Here is a 17091-nt window from a genome sequence, read left to right on the forward strand (position 1 = left end):
AAGCGGGGAGCACAGACTCTTGCATAACGCATAACACGTAATGCATAAGAAAATGTATCAATCAAAGCCCTCCGTTTCCTTCCTTTCCATGAAATAAAGAATTCTGATTGATTGAATTTCTTATGCATTACATGTTATGCGTTATGCAAAAGTCTGTGCTCCCCGCTTAAGACTATCTTGAAATAAGACTCGATTATGAATACCGGCCATTGATCGGTCAGTCTATTTATTATTACGTTTATGACATTATTTTACAATTATCTGCTCATAGATGTCTCTACTGATATTCTTCAGAATTCATCTGCCGGTTCTTGCCGAATGATTGCCGACTTTGCCGACCGGACAAGCCAAGCGGCATATGCGTTATTTGCGTCTATTTGCGTTGGTCGATATCGCTGTCCATCCGGCTCATCGTCGCTGATCGTCGTGTACGTAAAAAATACGGAGACGACGATGGAGCAGGTGATAACAGCGGCAATCTGAAACGGGAAGTGGTAGTTCGATACTTGTTGGTACTCGTACTCGCAACGTTTCGTCGAAATCGTTGAAGAGGACGAGTCCAACGGCAAGCTGAAAAAGGAATAGTCACGTGATCGAGGGTGTCGTACCGAGGATCAACCCCGACGGCTCAGCCATCGTACGTTCATGTGTGTGCGCGTGTGATATGCCGGTGTCCCACTTCCTAGTGCAATACGATACCGATACCGTTCGTCTCTCAAAACTAACTATTTGTCTCGCGTCACTAGAGGTTCGGGCGAGAACGCAGTGGTCGTCGTCGTCCGCTACTATGCGCATTACGCATTAACAACGCATAAACACCGTGATCGAGGTGAGCCGGGCTGTACATCCTTGTATGTACATACCTATGTATATGTAAAGCGATTTATTTTTGTGCGCATTCCGAAGATCGATCAGCGAATGTATGGCAAGTTCTCTTCGGTTTTTCCGTCTCCCTCCATTTGTTGGGGGAGCAAGAACGTGTCGAGGGCGAGTTCCGAGGGTGAGTCGCGCCGCGTCGAACTCCAAAATACGTTAAAATACGCTGAAAAAGAAAGGGGTATACATCTTGCGTTTAGAGTTCTGAATTGTTTAAGTAGAAAAATAGCTATCGCTTCTTGTTCATCTCTGTGTAGTTATCTATTTAAATTATCTCACAATCTGAAGTAGGACAAGTTTGTGATGCGATATCATAATAAATAAAAATGTACTACTACTACTACTACTTTGATTTTATAATCAAGATTTCATGTGAAACAGCGTTGTAAGATTAACAAAATTGTTATATAGAATCTGTCTTTGCATCATAATTCAAGAAAATAAATTAGCTACATTCTGTGTGCTTCTATCAAAGTCATCAAGGAATTAATTAAACCCAAAAAATTATGTTTTTAGAAGCTGTTATAATTAATATTTAATATATAGCTGTTTTACATGCAGAATGTTTTATAACATGTAGACATAACATTAGAAATGGCAGAAATAAATTTAAAACTCAAGAAGTTCATATAAACATGTATACTATCTAATTTTAATTCCAAATTACAGACGTTTTTGTGTTTCATTAATTCTCGTTACAAACTGAGCTAGCATAGCATTTTCTTAAATAGATGCAATATATTAAACTAATGTATATATTATAATATTTTTTTCCTCTCTTACTGCTAATTTGTCTTAAATGTAAAAACTTGATGTAATAGTTAAAAGAAACATATATAAAAGTGTCTTTCTTCTTTTTCTAAAGTATAAATATGTATACATGTATTTTACATTTATGTATTCATTTCATACATAATTTAAAAGCAAAACTAAATAAACAAATCCAATGTGTTCTCTTAGGTATTCACTGAAGATAGACAATAGTTGAAAAGAATATGACCTATATAGCCTTGACAACATATACGATTTAATGTGATTTATATACACTGTGGCATACAACATTAGTTAATGACATGAATATAAAATAGTACATTGTGCATCAAAGAGGAACAAGCATTTATTTAAGATTCAAGGATATCGATTTTTTAATTAACATAGTTCCAGATAGAAAACATTGATTTTTTTTGTCCAATCGCAAAATGAATAATAAATTGCATCAGTGTTTAATATTAACTGATCAAGTAGTTGTTACTATATTAAAAATTTATATCATTGAAATTACAATCTAGAACAAAATTTCAATATTTATGTTATTTACGATAATATTTATTTATTTACGAGTTGGTACTGTTTTATTTATTTATTTTGTTTTCTATTCAGTTATTTTTTTATTAAATTTTGTTTTTATATGAAGCAGAAGTCTGAAATTTTTTAAAAGATACAGATTAGAAAACTGGTTTCTAATGAGAAAAAAAATGAGAAAAAAATACACTAATGCTAGGAGTGGTTATTTGTATGAATATAAATTATTTCAAAGTTGTGTAACAACTTTATTCAACTTTATATCTGTTGCATTAATGTTTTCTATGCTAGTATAAGTATAGTCTTCAGACTTAATATATGTTCTTTTGTCTGTTATAGCATGTACGCGCTGCAGATGCAGACTGCCTGCCAGGGCGACGGCACTGGTGAGCCCGATGACCCCAGCAGCCTTCATCAGGAACCGGTGCGACCTGCTACCCAAGATTGCAGCTCTTTCGATATTGTCAGAGCCACGCAGGTAATGTTAGTGATCGAATTGAAGAACCTATTTATTTTTTCAATTTATACTTTAAAAGATTACACATTATATCTTGAAAATTTACAATAAATTCATAAGTGCGCAATTCATATTATTAAATTATATGGATCTGAGATGATTGAATGAGATATATTTGCAGTATGGGGCGTTGGAGCGAGTGACACAGCTGGTAGAAGCTGGTGCCGACGTGAATCAGCCAGATTCAGAAAATGTGACGTTATTGCATTGGGCTGCTATAAATAATCGCAGGGATATTGTCAAATATCTCATTGCAAAGGGAGCTGTAGTTGATGCTATTGGTGGTGATTTAGCCTCCACACCATTGCATTGGGCCACGAGGTCAGTATTTTAACAAATATTATATTAATATAATATTATTTAAACTGAATGATATACAATTTTAATGATTAAAAATTTTTTGAAAATAAATAATTTTATGCAATGCATTAAGTTTCCTACAAATTTGCATAGCTTTTTAGTACTAGTCTCCATTTTTAATGTGAATTTATAAGACTGCTTTAAAAAAAAACTTGAAAAGAGAATTATTTTCAATTGTCTTTCTAGACAGGGCCATCTCTCCGCGGTTGTGATTCTAATGAGGGCAGGTGCTGATCCAACCTTGAGAGATTGTGAAGGCTTCTCCTGCATACATCTGGCGGCACAATTTGGCTATACGGCTATAGTGGCTTATTTGGTAGCAAAAGGCGTAAATCCAAATATGCCAGATAGAAGTGCCATGACACCTCTCATGTGGAGTGCCTATAAAGTTAATAGGTACACAGAGTACCGAATTATTATTCTACCTGTGACTCGTTTTTTCAAATAGAATAATGTTATGTTGGTTACTTTAAAGTCTTTCTTTTTACAGTCTGGATCCAACGCGATTGTTATTGACTCTCGGTGCATCGCACTCACTTACCGATAATCTGTATGGTAATACCGCTCTGCATTGGGCCATTATAGCAAAAAACAACACGGCGATATCCATCTTGGTACAACACGGAGCCTCGTTAGATCTGCCCAATTTCCGAAATGAGACGCCAATGACGCTGCTAGGTCCGCACATCAGTGCCACATGGTTAGAACATAAGATCAGGGACGAGATTAAAGAAAAACAAGGTCGTACGAGAACATGGTGTAGAGATAAGGTAATGATGACATATCATAAACGTGTCGTAGTATGTTATAATATCTGTATATTTTTTCAAGTTAATTTTTTAAGACAGAATTTGAACGATATTAAGCTAGACTTTTCCCATTCTTTTATATGGTTGTTTCATTATCATGTATTTTTCTTACAGAAAATTCGTTGGTATTGTATGGTCAGTACGCCGCTTATAGCATTTTATCTGATTGGTATGGTTTTACAAAGTGGATGGGATTATTTATTAAAACTAGGTGCCTTTATCACCCTTTATGTAGCGGTGTATCTAATGAACCATTTTGTGTTCGACGAACGGCTGTTTCACGTTTTGCCAGTATCGATTTATTTTGCAACTAAGGTGAGTATAATTCCAAGACGTATTCTCTAGATAACCGAAGACGTTTATGAGCGATTTCCGATAAGCTGCTAAATGTGATAAATAATATTGTCGATAAGGTGATAAGCTCAAAACCAGTGTTAATCTAATACTATATACAATATTGCAGTAATACAATAGATAAAATAAATATTAGTAGCACATAATGAAAGTAATTATAACTAATGTAATATTTAAAATATTAATTATATATAATATTAAGAAAATTTCGAAACTGTAAATTCTCACATGCTTATCAATAGATAATTGAATGCGATTTTAATAACATAAAACATATAAAAAGTGGAATATAAAATTGTTTACAAGTTATCAGTATTATTATCCATAAATATATCTTATTTATATACTTTATGCATTTTTAATGAATAATTATGTCAATACATGTATTGATTCACTGCTTGCCGATTTATACAGTCAATTGTAAACTGTATGCTGATTTTTTTTTCTTTTTTCAGATGTGGATATACGTCACATGGATTTTCTGGCTAGGTATCCATGCAGCATGGTATTTATGGTTGTTATTCGTCGGTGGATCTGTTCCTCTCTGGATATGCTTTCTGCAGTCTTGGCGAGGTGATCCCGGAATTATTACGGCTACTCACGAGGATAAATTAAATGTACTTCTTGTTATTTTTACATGTAAAATTATTTCACATACACGGACGACAAACGTATGTGTATCTTTGTTTGCAGACGATAATTGAATTGGCTGAATCAGGTGGTTTCGAGCCGCAATGGTTCTGCAGTAGTTGTTTAGTTCGAAGACCCATAAGATCTAAACATTGTGCTACATGTGATCGTTGTGTAGCACGATTCGATCATCACTGTCCATGGATTAATAATTGCATTGGTAAGTGGATACAAATATTCTGTATAGTGTCTATGTATAATTCTTTTATTAACTAATCAAATTGCTATCTCTGTTTACAGTAGAACTCCGTTTATCTGAATAGGGGAGAAAACAGTTCTGATAATTGAATAGTTCGGATAATAGAAGTTCACTAACTCTCCTCCTTACCAGGACTTATTAGTTCTGATAATAGAGCAGCTAGCATTCAGAAAATGGAATCGAGCACGTCGAACTCCTGTTATTTGAACTACGGCACCATAGTTTTAATAATAGGAGTTCAACTATAAGTTCGGATATTTGAAACTGAGCATGCTTGTTCGTATAAATGGAGTGCAAACGGAGTTCTGCTATATTTAAATTTTGATACTCTAAATTGTTTTTATTTTTATTCATTTTGTGTTCTCTATCTGCTTTCTCTATCTTATTTGTAAAAATTAATAAATTATACATGTTTTATATGAAAATTAAGTATAAGACAATTAAAATAGAATAGTCGCTATTATATCCTACAATTTTCAGGTACACATAATCATAAGTATTTTCTTGGATTTCTGACATCTGTGCTAGGATTGTGCATCGTTATTTTGTTCGCCAGTGTACAATATTGGCAATTTGAATGCTGGTCAAATTTAACGAATGGTCATAGTGCAGACAACTATCTAGTAGCTGCAGCTACCTGTGACGCTTGGGTGATGTGGGTAGCAGCCAACACGTCCCTTCATTTTTTCTGGGTCGGAACTTTGTTAGCTTGTCAATGTTATCAGGTATAGTGAGAGAGATATTGTAATTTTATTATGTTGTACCCTTGGTACGGGGTATAAACGAAGGTTGCCAGAATTGGACGAGTGAGAGAGCACATTTTGTAACGAAGTTAATAACACTCACTATAACATTTACAATTTTCCTTATAGTAAGCTGGTAGACTCGAGATCAATGATGTTGCGCGGCTTGGGAATCAGATTCCCTTGCGATAAGATGCCGATCTGGCTGTCGCGCTTAGACCGTGTATATGATTATGACTTGACGCACTCACTCGACTATTATCACGTTTGCTCGACTTTTATTCTTGTTGTTTCAAATATAGGTATTAATCAGATCTGTTTTACTTAGTTGGTCAGCTGATTGGGAACTTGCCCTGGTTTCATACGGCTTTTGAAATTACTTTTGATGTCCTCTTTTTATCGTAATTTGCAAGTTTTGCGTTTTCGTAATGGTCCGAATTTTAAATCGTTCTTTGGCAATAGTCGCGCAATCGTGCTATAAAAATATATTTCTATCTAGTTGTAGCTATAACTACAACAATTCTAATAATTTTTATATATTTTGTAGTTTATCATTAACAAAAATTAGAATACTTGATTTTTGAATTATATTACTGTGAATTATATTACTATTATAATATATTTTTAATGTGTTTATACAGATTATGGTCCTCGGAATGACAACGAATGAACGTGTGAATGCCGGTCGTTACAAACATTTCAAGCAGGGGAATCCGTTCCATCGCGGTGCCCTACAGAATGCTGCCGACTTTTGTAACTTTAGTTTTTGCGGAGTAAAGGCGAAACCTAGCTCGGACTGGTTGCACAGTTTTGATCTCAAACAAAGTATCGAGAAGTTACCTTTGCTCACGCAAAAAGATAATTTTCAGTACGTTTAGAGTTCTGTAAGCAGCCATGAGACGCTAATTGTACACACATACATACACCATATCACTTATGCCTGACGTACTCCTTGGACTACCAAAGAGTTGCCACAAACATGTAAGTGACTTTCCAGTATGGCAGTAATTATGCATACACGACGATTTCGTCGAACACATATTCTCTAAGTAGTTCTATATATCAATCGCTAAATAACAATTTTTCGACTCATTTGTCGTAAAAGACTGTTATATTGTGCGCGAATGTGCATATCCCACCTATATTCTACTTAAATATATCAATGAGTGATTAATCGATACAAATGCACAAATTTCATGATTCAAATTAATCCTTTATTGCCCAAATACATGTTATACTGAATGAGTTTCTGTTGTTTAATTTTTATTTTTTTAAGCTGTAAAATTACGATTATCGATAAATGGAAAAAGGCATATAAAAAAGAAATTAAGATTAAAAAAGTAATCTGTAACATAGAAATTGGGCAACATAAGATTACTGATTTCTTCAATCATTTCAATTATACATGATCCTATTTTTATCTCTAATATTGAGATTTGTTTCTACCAAACAATAGGATAACTATTCTTTACATTAAACACGTAAATATTTATCTTGAATTGTGCTCATTTACTGACATTTATTGATCATTCCACATCTGATTTCAATATTGCGATGCATAAATAGCAACTAATGATGATTCAACAGATACTTGCACTTAGAGTTTGAAAATATATACTATTCTTTCTCTCTCTCTCTATCTCAGTGATTATATATTTATAAATCTAATACTTATAATTATATAAGTAGCTTAATCTACAAAATCATTACGTGTGGTTACAGTTACTTTATTATCAACAGAATAATTGGAAGTATATTTCTCATTGCTGAAAATATTCGAAGAATATTTATATGCATTTATTCTCGATGAATTCTATAATTTGTAATTAAAAAAATTGATAAGTATACATAATGGTAAAATTCATTGAGAGACAAGAAATAAATATGCAAATAATGCAATGTTTAAAATTCCATATAAAAGTGTAAAAATAAAATAAATAATAAAGATGTGGGGCCTATGTGACATCGCTATAAATTACGCAAGTTAGAACGCATAAGAAAATCAAATGCTGTGTGGTAGAATTATTATAGCCAAAAGAACTATTTATACTGTTTAGTCTATATTGTTCGTATTTGTAAGAGACTCTACCTGAATTAAGTGCCATGTTATGCTTCTTGAAATGCATTTATGTACTCGACATCGCAAATTTTTGTTGAGATCATACTACTATTTGTATTGGTTACTGTTGCGACTAAAATGTAATATTTATAATAATGCGATATTTGCGATTACAAATCAATATTATCAAATTATTTGTAATATTTATTTAAGAACTGTGTTATAACATATGAAGCATATCTTGTCAAAAACATTTAGGTCACAAAGTCGCTTTTTATATGTTAAACAAAGAGTAAGTCTAGAGCATCGTTATGCATCAAAGAAATTATTTAAATCGACTAAATATAACAGAGAATGCTCTCTGTCTATTGTAATTTACTATTTAACTCCAAATGATAATTCTTCCAAATCATATGTACAAATTATATTGCAGAGAAAAAATGAGAATTATTGCTTGTACATTCCAATTAACGGTAGCATTTTATAATGAGGATGTAGGAAATGTCAATTTATAGAATATCTTGTCAAATCTTTCGATTCCGATAAATTGATTGATGAAGAAAAAATGTATTGTATTATTTTTAGATGCGCTCATGGAAATGAAAATTGCGTAAGTACAGCGTAGATTGTTCTAAGCCTAGAAAAGTACGTTTTACTAAATGTAAAGTATTCTTATTTTCTAGGAAGAAAATTTTAATGTGGACTCTTGATTTCAATAAGTGCATATACATATAAATGAATCGATCAAAAGTTATTTGCACAGTACAGCTTTGATTTACAATTAATATAGGTACAAGTATATATTTAGTATATACATTTAATATATATGTAATTATCCTAAATACGTGTAAGAATATGCTAAAGGAAATATCACACATGATGTATTTAAATCGACGAAATTTTTTTCAATTATAAAAAATTTAGTAATCATTTATTTATATGTAAATGTCTATTTTAACGCGTCTATAAACAAGTATTTTACTTTATTTTAGTATTGATTCTAACGTAAGGACTTTATATGATTTAAGCAAGTATGTCTTCGAGATCATTAGTATAAGTTTAACTATCTAGGTTCGATTTTTAATGGTTGTATTATAGTTAATACGAATTTTCACCTTCGACAACTTCTTGTACAGAACGATGAGAAACATTCGTGTACAAAATGTTGAAAAACACAGATAGTTTTAATATGGATATACTTGACATAGCAATCACACGATTACTGCAAAACGAGTACTCCATGTCAATGTTGTTAGCAAAAGATACGTGTATAAATATTATAAATATATCAATATACATAGAAGACATAACTAATTGTATTATAATATTATTTGTCGGACAATTATGTTTGTTAAAAGGATTACTTTGCGTCGGACGGTTCGATTTGATTGTTACATTAATTACTTTTATTTCTCAATCTAGTCCAACTGAGATTAGTAGCAAACAATAGCATTGATATATTTTGTTAACTGCTGTGTTGTGATTATTTCCTACACTCGAAGCTCTAACCGTCGAAATAAGCTGTATTAATCTTAACTTCTTCTAATGTATTGTGTAATATTTGGAGATCAGGATCGAAATCGATATAATTTGGCTGAATTTCACACAAGATGAATAACATGGATGCATAATAATTTTCGCGTTTATTTACATTATAAATAAAACGCGATAATTGACATAAATGTCCAGATTTTCGTGTAAATTATACCGATTTTCATCCTCGCAAATCATGAATATCAATGCGTCGTTAAGCAACCGAAATGATACGACATATAAATAATACGTTTTTACAGCCGAAAAATATACCTGCAGCGTCATAATAAATGTTATTAACACACGCACGTTTCTTACACATCGCTACATTTTCTTAAATTCCATAAAAGTAATTTTAAGATTATACGAAATATATCTTATAAAAAAAGGAAAAAACAGATGGATTCATAGATATAGTTATAATTCACGATGCGACACCTTTATCGTTACTGTGATTTGCGAGGTAATATGAAAAATATATGTAACATGCATACATTGAATGTTTGAATGTTTGCTGTTAAATTTTTGATGAATTATAACATAATATATACATGATAATGGTGCGTCCTGTATTATCTTTTTAAATGATAATCGTCCTATTTTGCTTCCAACTCTGTTCGATATAAATAAAAGTTTAACATGTCTAATACTTCGCTCGATAAAAACTCAATTTGAAGCGAAGTTATATATGTGTGTGTGTTATGCTTTTTTCTTGAAAGCAAAATTAAATCGTCGTGCTTTATATTTTCTTTTTTTTTCCATTTTTCCCGCAACTATGACAGATAAGTTTAAAAAGAACTTTTTTAATTGTAAGCAATTCTCAGAATAACGTTTTACAATCGATTTTCAATCGTGACAAAATTGTTTGCTGTAATTATTTATTTCCTTGTATGCTTTTTAAAGGCTAAAAATTACGCGTATAAACATCGTTATTTTTTTCAATAATCTACAATAGGTCTTTCGTCAGAAAATTTTATTGGATTTGATCTTTTTTGTATTTTAATTTTTAATATTAATTATCATAACTCTAGTATGTCTGTAATATTTATATTCGAATTTCCATACCGAGAATATAATCGAGAATAACAATTTGAATACATAACGTATCATAATTCATGATATAATAAAATACGATGTTTTCTTATATCATGGTATATATGACTGCAGGTCGCTTTTGTTATCGTTTTTGTTCCGAGTTTATGTTGCAGTTTGGTTTGAGTTATATTTGACGTTGATGTTATTTTAATTTTTTATGTGTTTGATCGTAAGGAAATGCGCTTAACATGGTTACCGGAGAGGACTGTTCCTGCGCTGACACGACGGAACCTTCCAATTTAACGTCCTTGCGTTCGGATGACGCTACCTCGGCCATAAATTCCGACGTAAATGCGGTCTGCACCGAAACGGTCGATAAGAGGACCGACACTGTTGAAGAACCCAAAGGCATATTGCCATATTTCTTCTACGTTCTACGAAAGCAAATATATATACAAAGCGTCTCAAAATCACACCAATTATTTTTTTGACAGCAGATTCTTTAGTCGAACAGTCAATTTTTTTTCTCAAAAATGTCAATGCATAGAGGGAAGTCTATTAATATCTTGGGCAGATCTAAATTAGTACATTGTTTCAAATCATCTTGCGCTAAGTCTATTTTATTTATTTTTATTTTTTGTTAAATTATTCTATATACATTTTGTATGCAGAAACGGATTGCAAGTGTTCCGATGCATCGCTGATTGCAACTTACTGCGTAGCTGCACCAGTCGATATCCCGTCGACGGTTCCAGGAAGACCGGATCGCCAGTCACAGCGAAAAAAATCGAGGAGCCAGCCACCTGCAACGCAACTTAAATCGAGTTTCCCATGCCTTTGTCATAGTCACAAAATGTAACATCCGTCCGTTGCATCATGTATCTTATCTTGTTAGTCTATCTATTTCTTAAAGCAGATTTATCGTTTCAGCAATGGCTACGTTTTGCCTGTGAAACTCAAGGAAGGTACATAGAGACGCCTCGAAATCAAGATGCATCGAAAATAGTAATGATGGTTGCATTTTTCAGATAAACCACAATCGCGTCCATTCTGGAGCCGCTTAGGCTGGAAACGGCCGAGAAACGGCAAAAGAGATAAGATGTATGAGATAAAGCTAAAACAAGTACAATGTCCCTATTATGCCAAGATGCGTGCAAACGGCGCGCTAAAACAGCACGTCGACGTGCTGCAGTCACCCCACGAATTTCAACCTTTCGTCTCCCACAAAGAACTGTCGGAAGGGATACCGAGTAAGAATGCCAAGTACGACACTGTCAAATCGAAACCACCTAAATATCCAATGAAAACGAAACTCAAGAGAGAAGAAATAGCGGAAAAGATCGAGATCTATTATTTTGATCACGGAAACTCCGCGTAGGTATTAACCATTCGACGAAAATATTTCTTGGAGAACATAAGGATGTTCTCCAATTTGCTTCACGCTCTCTTGCAACAAATTCGTCTTAATTTTTAGAATAATTTAAATTTTTGAATTCATATTATAACTAAAAGATCAAAGAAACGATAATCAATCATTCGGACATAATACTTTTCGCAGATATTATCGAACAACCGATTGCCATCCTGTACTAATTACGGACAAATGTGCCGAAAAGACCGATCAGGCGGCAACTCGTTTTTGGGCGGAGATCTTCGGCACGATTCACATCGGTATCGCCTTCGTCACGGCCTTTATTCTGCAGCTTTTACGCTTCGTGCTCTACAGCGTGATCCGGCCGTTGACGGTGGGGATCCTTCAATTAATAGCGGATTACTTTGTAAAACCACTGCTATCTATCCTGTTCAACGCTCTCGTGCAACCGATATTGATTCTGCTCTACAATATTGCGACGTCATTGAGGGATCTCTGCGAACCGTTAGCCGAAGCGGTGGGTTTATTCCTGAGGGAGATCGCGAATCTCTGCGCTGCAATCAGGATCGTGGAGGTGAAGCACGTTCACGCGCCGACCACTGCTTGCACTTGAGCTCACAAGCGAAAAATTAGAGATTCTTGAATCTTGAAGATTGAGTTTTAGTAACTTAACTAAAGACTCGAAGGATTTTCGTGAAACTGGGATCACAGACCCACTTCCGAGGGAAATCTGTATTCCTGTGTGACGCACTTTCAAGTAACCAACAACACATGCCTTAACACCAGGTATATATTTGGTATTATTTTAACTTTACAATATTATTATTGTATCATTTTTTACAGAACAAATTATCTCTTATAGCAACTAGCTTTGTCAATAATAACCAATGTTCGTTCTTTGTCACTCTTGCGCATTCTCTCGCTCTCTTTCATCTTCTTTCTTTCGTTCTTTCTCTCTCTAGTACAATCTCACAAACAACAAACAGAGGAACCTAATTACATCATGTAGTTGTTCACACTTTGCTATGTACAGGTACTACTGGTATATTTTTTCTTGTTTTTACAGAATCACTGTTTTCTCTCATTCTCTCTCGCACTCTTTCATTCTCTTTCTCTCACTCTTTCGTACTTCTTTTCGTTCTTACCAGCCGATCATATCGCAATAAACGTTATTTTTCGCATGTAATCTACAAAAAGAAAAAAAAGAGACAAAAAAGAAATCGAATGAACGAACGTATCGTCATCTATCGTCACCTAGTCTCAGGAACTGCAACCTCTGCTCGCTCGCTATGACGCATCGCAGCGATCTAGGTGGTACTACTAGTGTTCGTAGTGGTCGGAGTCTCCTGGATGGCTAAGGTCTGCGAAGGCGCGGATGTCGAGTCACCTGCAAGCAAACAACCAAAAGAGGGATCAATAGCATAGAATCGAGCATGTATCTCTCTGGGCCGTATAATATAGTCGACTAAACATACACTTAATACACCGTAATTGGGTTCGTCCCTTAATCGCGCAATTGATCCGTAACAAGGGAGTCTTCTCTCTGTGTATTGACGTCAATTCCACCGTTGTCGATAATGAATATCGTAGAAATATCAAAAGCACTTTCATACACAGCTTCTATTCCTTTTGTAAATAAATACTCTCTAACTTAATCTGAGCCTTGATTTAATTCAATCATGTACGTTTCGACAAAAAATTATAGTAACGAGAAGGGTTATAGTAACGTTTCCTGAGACATGACTTATTGATCGTCAAGAAAAAAAAAGTACACTTGTCAAAACGCGCAATCCAGTCTCGGATCTCTTGTCGGCATTGCGTAATCGGCATCGATCAATACCGCATCGGTGGTAACAACGGTCGCGGTGATAGCGTATAAAACTTACCCAAGAGGGCGGCCTCTAAGTCCCCCAGGATCTCCGTCTCCTTGGGGTCTATAAGGTTGAAGCGTTGATTAAGGAGCGTGAGGTGGGCGAATACACAATTGAGGTGAGCGTGCAACCCCAAAAGCGCCACCTCCCTAAAGTGGCAGTGGTAGATGTGTGCCACTACGTGGTACAGTAGCCGCAGGATCTTACGCACTATCGACTCGAACGAGCTCGGGAACTCGTTTGCTGAAAAACAGTGGAAATTAACATCGTCGCAAAATTAACATTGATTGCCTCGGAATACAATTATATAACGTAACCACGAATGAAGTCAATAATTATTAAAGTGAAGTTGTAATGTTTATTAATTAATTATATTGAAATATGCTCCAGACATTACGAATTAAATACATAGCGTTAAAGAGGACGACTTACCATATTTTGTAGGGAATATAGTTTCGTCGCTAACGGTGCGTTGCGTAAATGTCATAACATAGTCTATGTATTGTGGCGCCGCAACCCTCGTTTTTTTTCCCTTTTCGTCGAACCATAGATACGTTCTGGAATGATAAATCAATTGTCACAAATCGATCGATTGCTTTCAATCCGTGGTAACTTCTATGGAGCTTGAAACGCCTCGGGCAAAGAAATACGTACCTTAAGCCAGGACCGGTCATGTCGGGACAGCCCGTCATGGTGCAAAACTCGGATATTGTGCCATAGACGAGATTAATATGGTCGAACAATGCGAGGGTATGCGACGCCAGCCATTCGTTGTAGTCCAGGCCGGGCGGTAGGTCCACGAGCATCCTCAGGTCCAGCTCCGGTAGCTGCCTTTCGAGGGCAGCCTCCTCCAGGTACAATTTCGGATCCTCCGTGGTTCCCGCATCCTTCTCCTTTCGTCTGGCCTTTCTGCAAAACGAGAAAGCAATCGTACGATCAGCGAGACAAACCTTGGAAAGTTCTTTCAGTACGCTTAAGCCAATCAAGCAGAACCATGGGTGTCGCGTGTAAGAGGCGTAAATATGTACATGTAACACAACACAGCCTGTGTGTATACAAGATTAATGGGCACGCTGTCCGAAACCAAATTGGAGGAAATCGATTTTTCTTTATAGAATTTTATTATTATAAAAATCGAAGAGTCCATAATTAACTAAATTTGATTTTGAACAGCTTATACAGTGATAAGAGAATACTTGCAAAAGGGGCGAGAGAGAATCGGTTCTTTTATTATAGAATTGATGACTATACAGAGAAAATGACAGAGAAGATTAAAATAACGAAAATGTGCCAAAATATAAAGAATCCTAAATATAAAGAATAATGTTACAGACGATAACACGATGATATCGAATACGTCGTGTCGTTTATAAAGAAAATCTCCGGGGAAATCAACAAAATATTTTTACAACCCATTATTTCACGCTAATTTGTGGTCCCCAGATTGATCGGAACAGATTGGACAGAGCGTTTTGTCTTTAATCAACTGACGCGAATTCATTAATCACATCGGCGAATTATCGGATTTGCACGATTACCCTCGACGCTTTCCGAGTCTATTCAATTTGTCTTCAATTTATCAGCAAAACCGAACGTTGTGTTTTTCACATCACGCCCTCAAGAACGAATCGAATTCATTTGCGTAAATAAGACACGATAGAGAACGTTTCTAACATTTGCTTAATTAGAAATTTTTTTAATAGAAAGTCACAAAATAATGTTGCTCAGTTGGAAAACCGGAAATAATTATAAAAATCAATTGTTGCAATGCGCTATTATCGTATGCAAAATAGAATTTCACCTCGCTTTTGCCAGTAAATAACAATAATATAATATAAAGCGCTATATTTTACATATTAATAAATATATAGGATGTTCCACTATACAATAAGAATTTAATTAGTCTTTTTACAAAACATTTTTTTTTCTTTAAAATAGCAAAAATTTTTTCAGATAAAATTAATTAAAATTAAATATACTGTTATTGAATCTTCTGAATATCACGTAAATTTTTAATAATGAAGTCAGAAGATTAAAAATTAAGACATTGATTAATTAAACTTTCGCAAGAGGAAAGATTACTCCAAATAATTTATTAGCAGAACTGTATTCAAGAGACATCCTGCATATTTAATACAAAAAATCTATACTGTCAATAAATTTTATAAAAAATAATTATTAATACATACACTGAAAAAAAAGATTGGCTGCTGCAGCAAATTAGATGGTAAAATATGGCATAGCATTTTTAATTGGCTACAGCAGCTGATTTTTGGTTGCGTTAGCATATCCGCAATGTCAGTATAGGATTTCGATTGGCTGCTGCAACCAATTAAAAATGCTATGCCATATTTTACCATCTAATTTGCTGCAGCAGCCAATCTTTCCTTTCAGTGTATACATATACATATGAAAAATTAGATAATAAATATAGTAAAATCTTATTACTACGCTGGTGCAAAAGATTTGATGTATTTGTCAAATAAAGTTAAAAACAAAATTAGACAATTTAGTAGCATTTTTATTAACTAAAATAGCCATCGCTGCCTTTTCTATCTAGAAAATAAATTTTCAATTGCTTTTTCGAAAAATTCAGATAAGTGGTGTTATTTTATTTAAAAATAAAAGGACGACAAAAGTTTTGCACCAATGTAATAATAAATATCAAGAAAGTAAATGACAATTCTAATTAACGTGTATCGCACGCAACTAACACAGAGTGTCCTCGTTTGCACGTGAAAACTAAACATAACAACTGATTTTCGGCTCGAGCTTGCTCAGTACGCAGCAGCCGCGTCGCACATTCAGCTTCCTGCCAGTGAAAAATGCAATTACATGCAATAACGATAGCAGCGATGTTCAGCCACGTCTACACGATCCAAAGCGCGCACAAATCTCTCTCTCTAGAAAGCACACATGCTCCTGGAAAGAAGCTGCATCTCCGCATAGAAAGAAAAAAGCTGACGTAAGTCAGCCTATAGATATACAAATTCATCGTCGTCCATGACGTATGTCTCTAATCGCGTACAACACAGTCATCTCGTACAATAATACTCGTCTATGACGCTATCGATGCCTCATCAGGCATATTACGACAATTTATTACGGACACTCGATTCTTCCCAATCCGTATATCTCGCATAGAGAAGATGCGCTTTAATTACACCGGACTAATTCCACGTTACGGCACGCACATATGCACATATCTATACGATATCGTTTGCGGGAGGAAAAAAGGGAACGGCGGAGTCTAGGGCGGAAGGGATAGGAAACTCACGCAACTAGCTCGCCGAAGAGCCTGATCTTCCTGTGGCAGGTGTCGAGCAAGGAGAGACGTGAGGAGGAGGCGCTGCTCGAGCTGCCGGCGCCGG

The 17091-nt window shown here is 34.8% G+C and overlaps 3 protein-coding genes across 5 annotated transcripts in view; 2 read left to right on the forward strand and 1 right to left on the reverse strand.

The window, feature by feature from the left end:
- Positions 1-385: 385 nt before the first annotated feature.
- Positions 386-7294, forward strand: Hip14 (palmitoyltransferase Hip14). Of its 2 annotated transcripts, none has more exons than XM_018454328.1 (10): positions 386-829; positions 2518-2656; positions 2817-3016; positions 3242-3451; positions 3531-3825; positions 3979-4179; positions 4674-4835; positions 4912-5068; positions 5588-5832; positions 6492-7294. In XM_018454328.1, exons 2-10 carry the CDS (start codon positions 2519-2521, stop codon positions 6726-6728), a joined length of 1845 nt encoding a protein of 614 aa, XP_018309830.1. In that variant the 5' UTR covers positions 386-829; position 2518; the 3' UTR covers positions 6729-7294. The 2 variants fall into 2 exon arrangements, with proteins under 2 accessions (XP_018309830.1, XP_018309831.1); XM_018454329.1 differs by having other exon boundaries at positions 3546-3825.
- A 3327-nt stretch (positions 7295-10621) lies between these two features.
- LOC108726740 (uncharacterized) lies at positions 10622-12635 on the forward strand. Its single transcript, XM_018454495.1, has 5 exons — positions 10622-10885; positions 11149-11332; positions 11408-11442; positions 11506-11851; positions 12036-12635. Exons 1-5 carry the CDS (start codon positions 10726-10728, stop codon positions 12460-12462), a joined length of 1152 nt encoding a protein of 383 aa, XP_018309997.1. The 5' UTR covers positions 10622-10725; the 3' UTR covers positions 12463-12635.
- A 181-nt stretch (positions 12636-12816) lies between these two features.
- Mob2 (MOB kinase activator 2) overlaps positions 12817-17091 on the reverse strand; it is a 28581-nt gene continuing 24306 nt past the window's right edge. For both annotated transcript variants that reach the window (XM_018454497.1, XM_018454496.1), the window contains exons 2-5: positions 14375-14629; positions 14153-14277; positions 13736-13963; positions 12817-13236 (exon numbers count right to left, since the gene is read on the reverse strand). In XM_018454497.1, coding sequence (XP_018309999.1) covers positions 13157-13236; positions 13736-13963; positions 14153-14277; positions 14375-14629 — 688 coding nt within the window. In that variant the 3' untranslated portion in view covers positions 12817-13156. The remainder of the gene's footprint in view (positions 13237-13735; positions 13964-14152; positions 14278-14374; positions 14630-17091) is intronic.

This window comes from Mycetomoellerius zeteki, unplaced genomic scaffold (genome assembly GCF_001594055.1).
Source record: "Mycetomoellerius zeteki isolate Tzet28-1 unplaced genomic scaffold, Tzet1.0 scaffold433, whole genome shotgun sequence".
NCBI lineage: Eukaryota > Metazoa > Arthropoda > Insecta > Hymenoptera > Formicidae > Mycetomoellerius > Mycetomoellerius zeteki.

Excerpts from the sequence above, each read along its gene's own strand:
- Hip14 (XM_018454328.1), top strand. The coding sequence starts at position 2,519 with ATGTACGCGCTGCAGATGCAGACTGCCTGCCAGGGCGACGGCACTGGT. Across the intron at positions 2,657-2,816 it reads ATATTGTCAGAGCCACGCAG|TATGGGGCGTTGGAGCGAGT; the intron begins GTAATGTTAGTG and ends ATATATTTGCAG. Across the intron at positions 3,826-3,978 it reads GAACATGGTGTAGAGATAAG|AAAATTCGTTGGTATTGTAT; the intron begins GTAATGATGACA and ends TTTTTCTTACAG.
- LOC108726740 (XM_018454495.1), top strand. The coding sequence starts at position 10,726 with ATGGTTACCGGAGAGGACTGTTCCTGCGCTGACACGACGGAACCTTCC. Across the intron at positions 10,886-11,148 it reads CACTGTTGAAGAACCCAAAG|AAACGGATTGCAAGTGTTCC; the intron begins GCATATTGCCAT and ends TTTTGTATGCAG. Across the intron at positions 11,443-11,505 it reads GCCTGTGAAACTCAAGGAAG|ATAAACCACAATCGCGTCCA; the intron begins GTACATAGAGAC and ends TGCATTTTTCAG.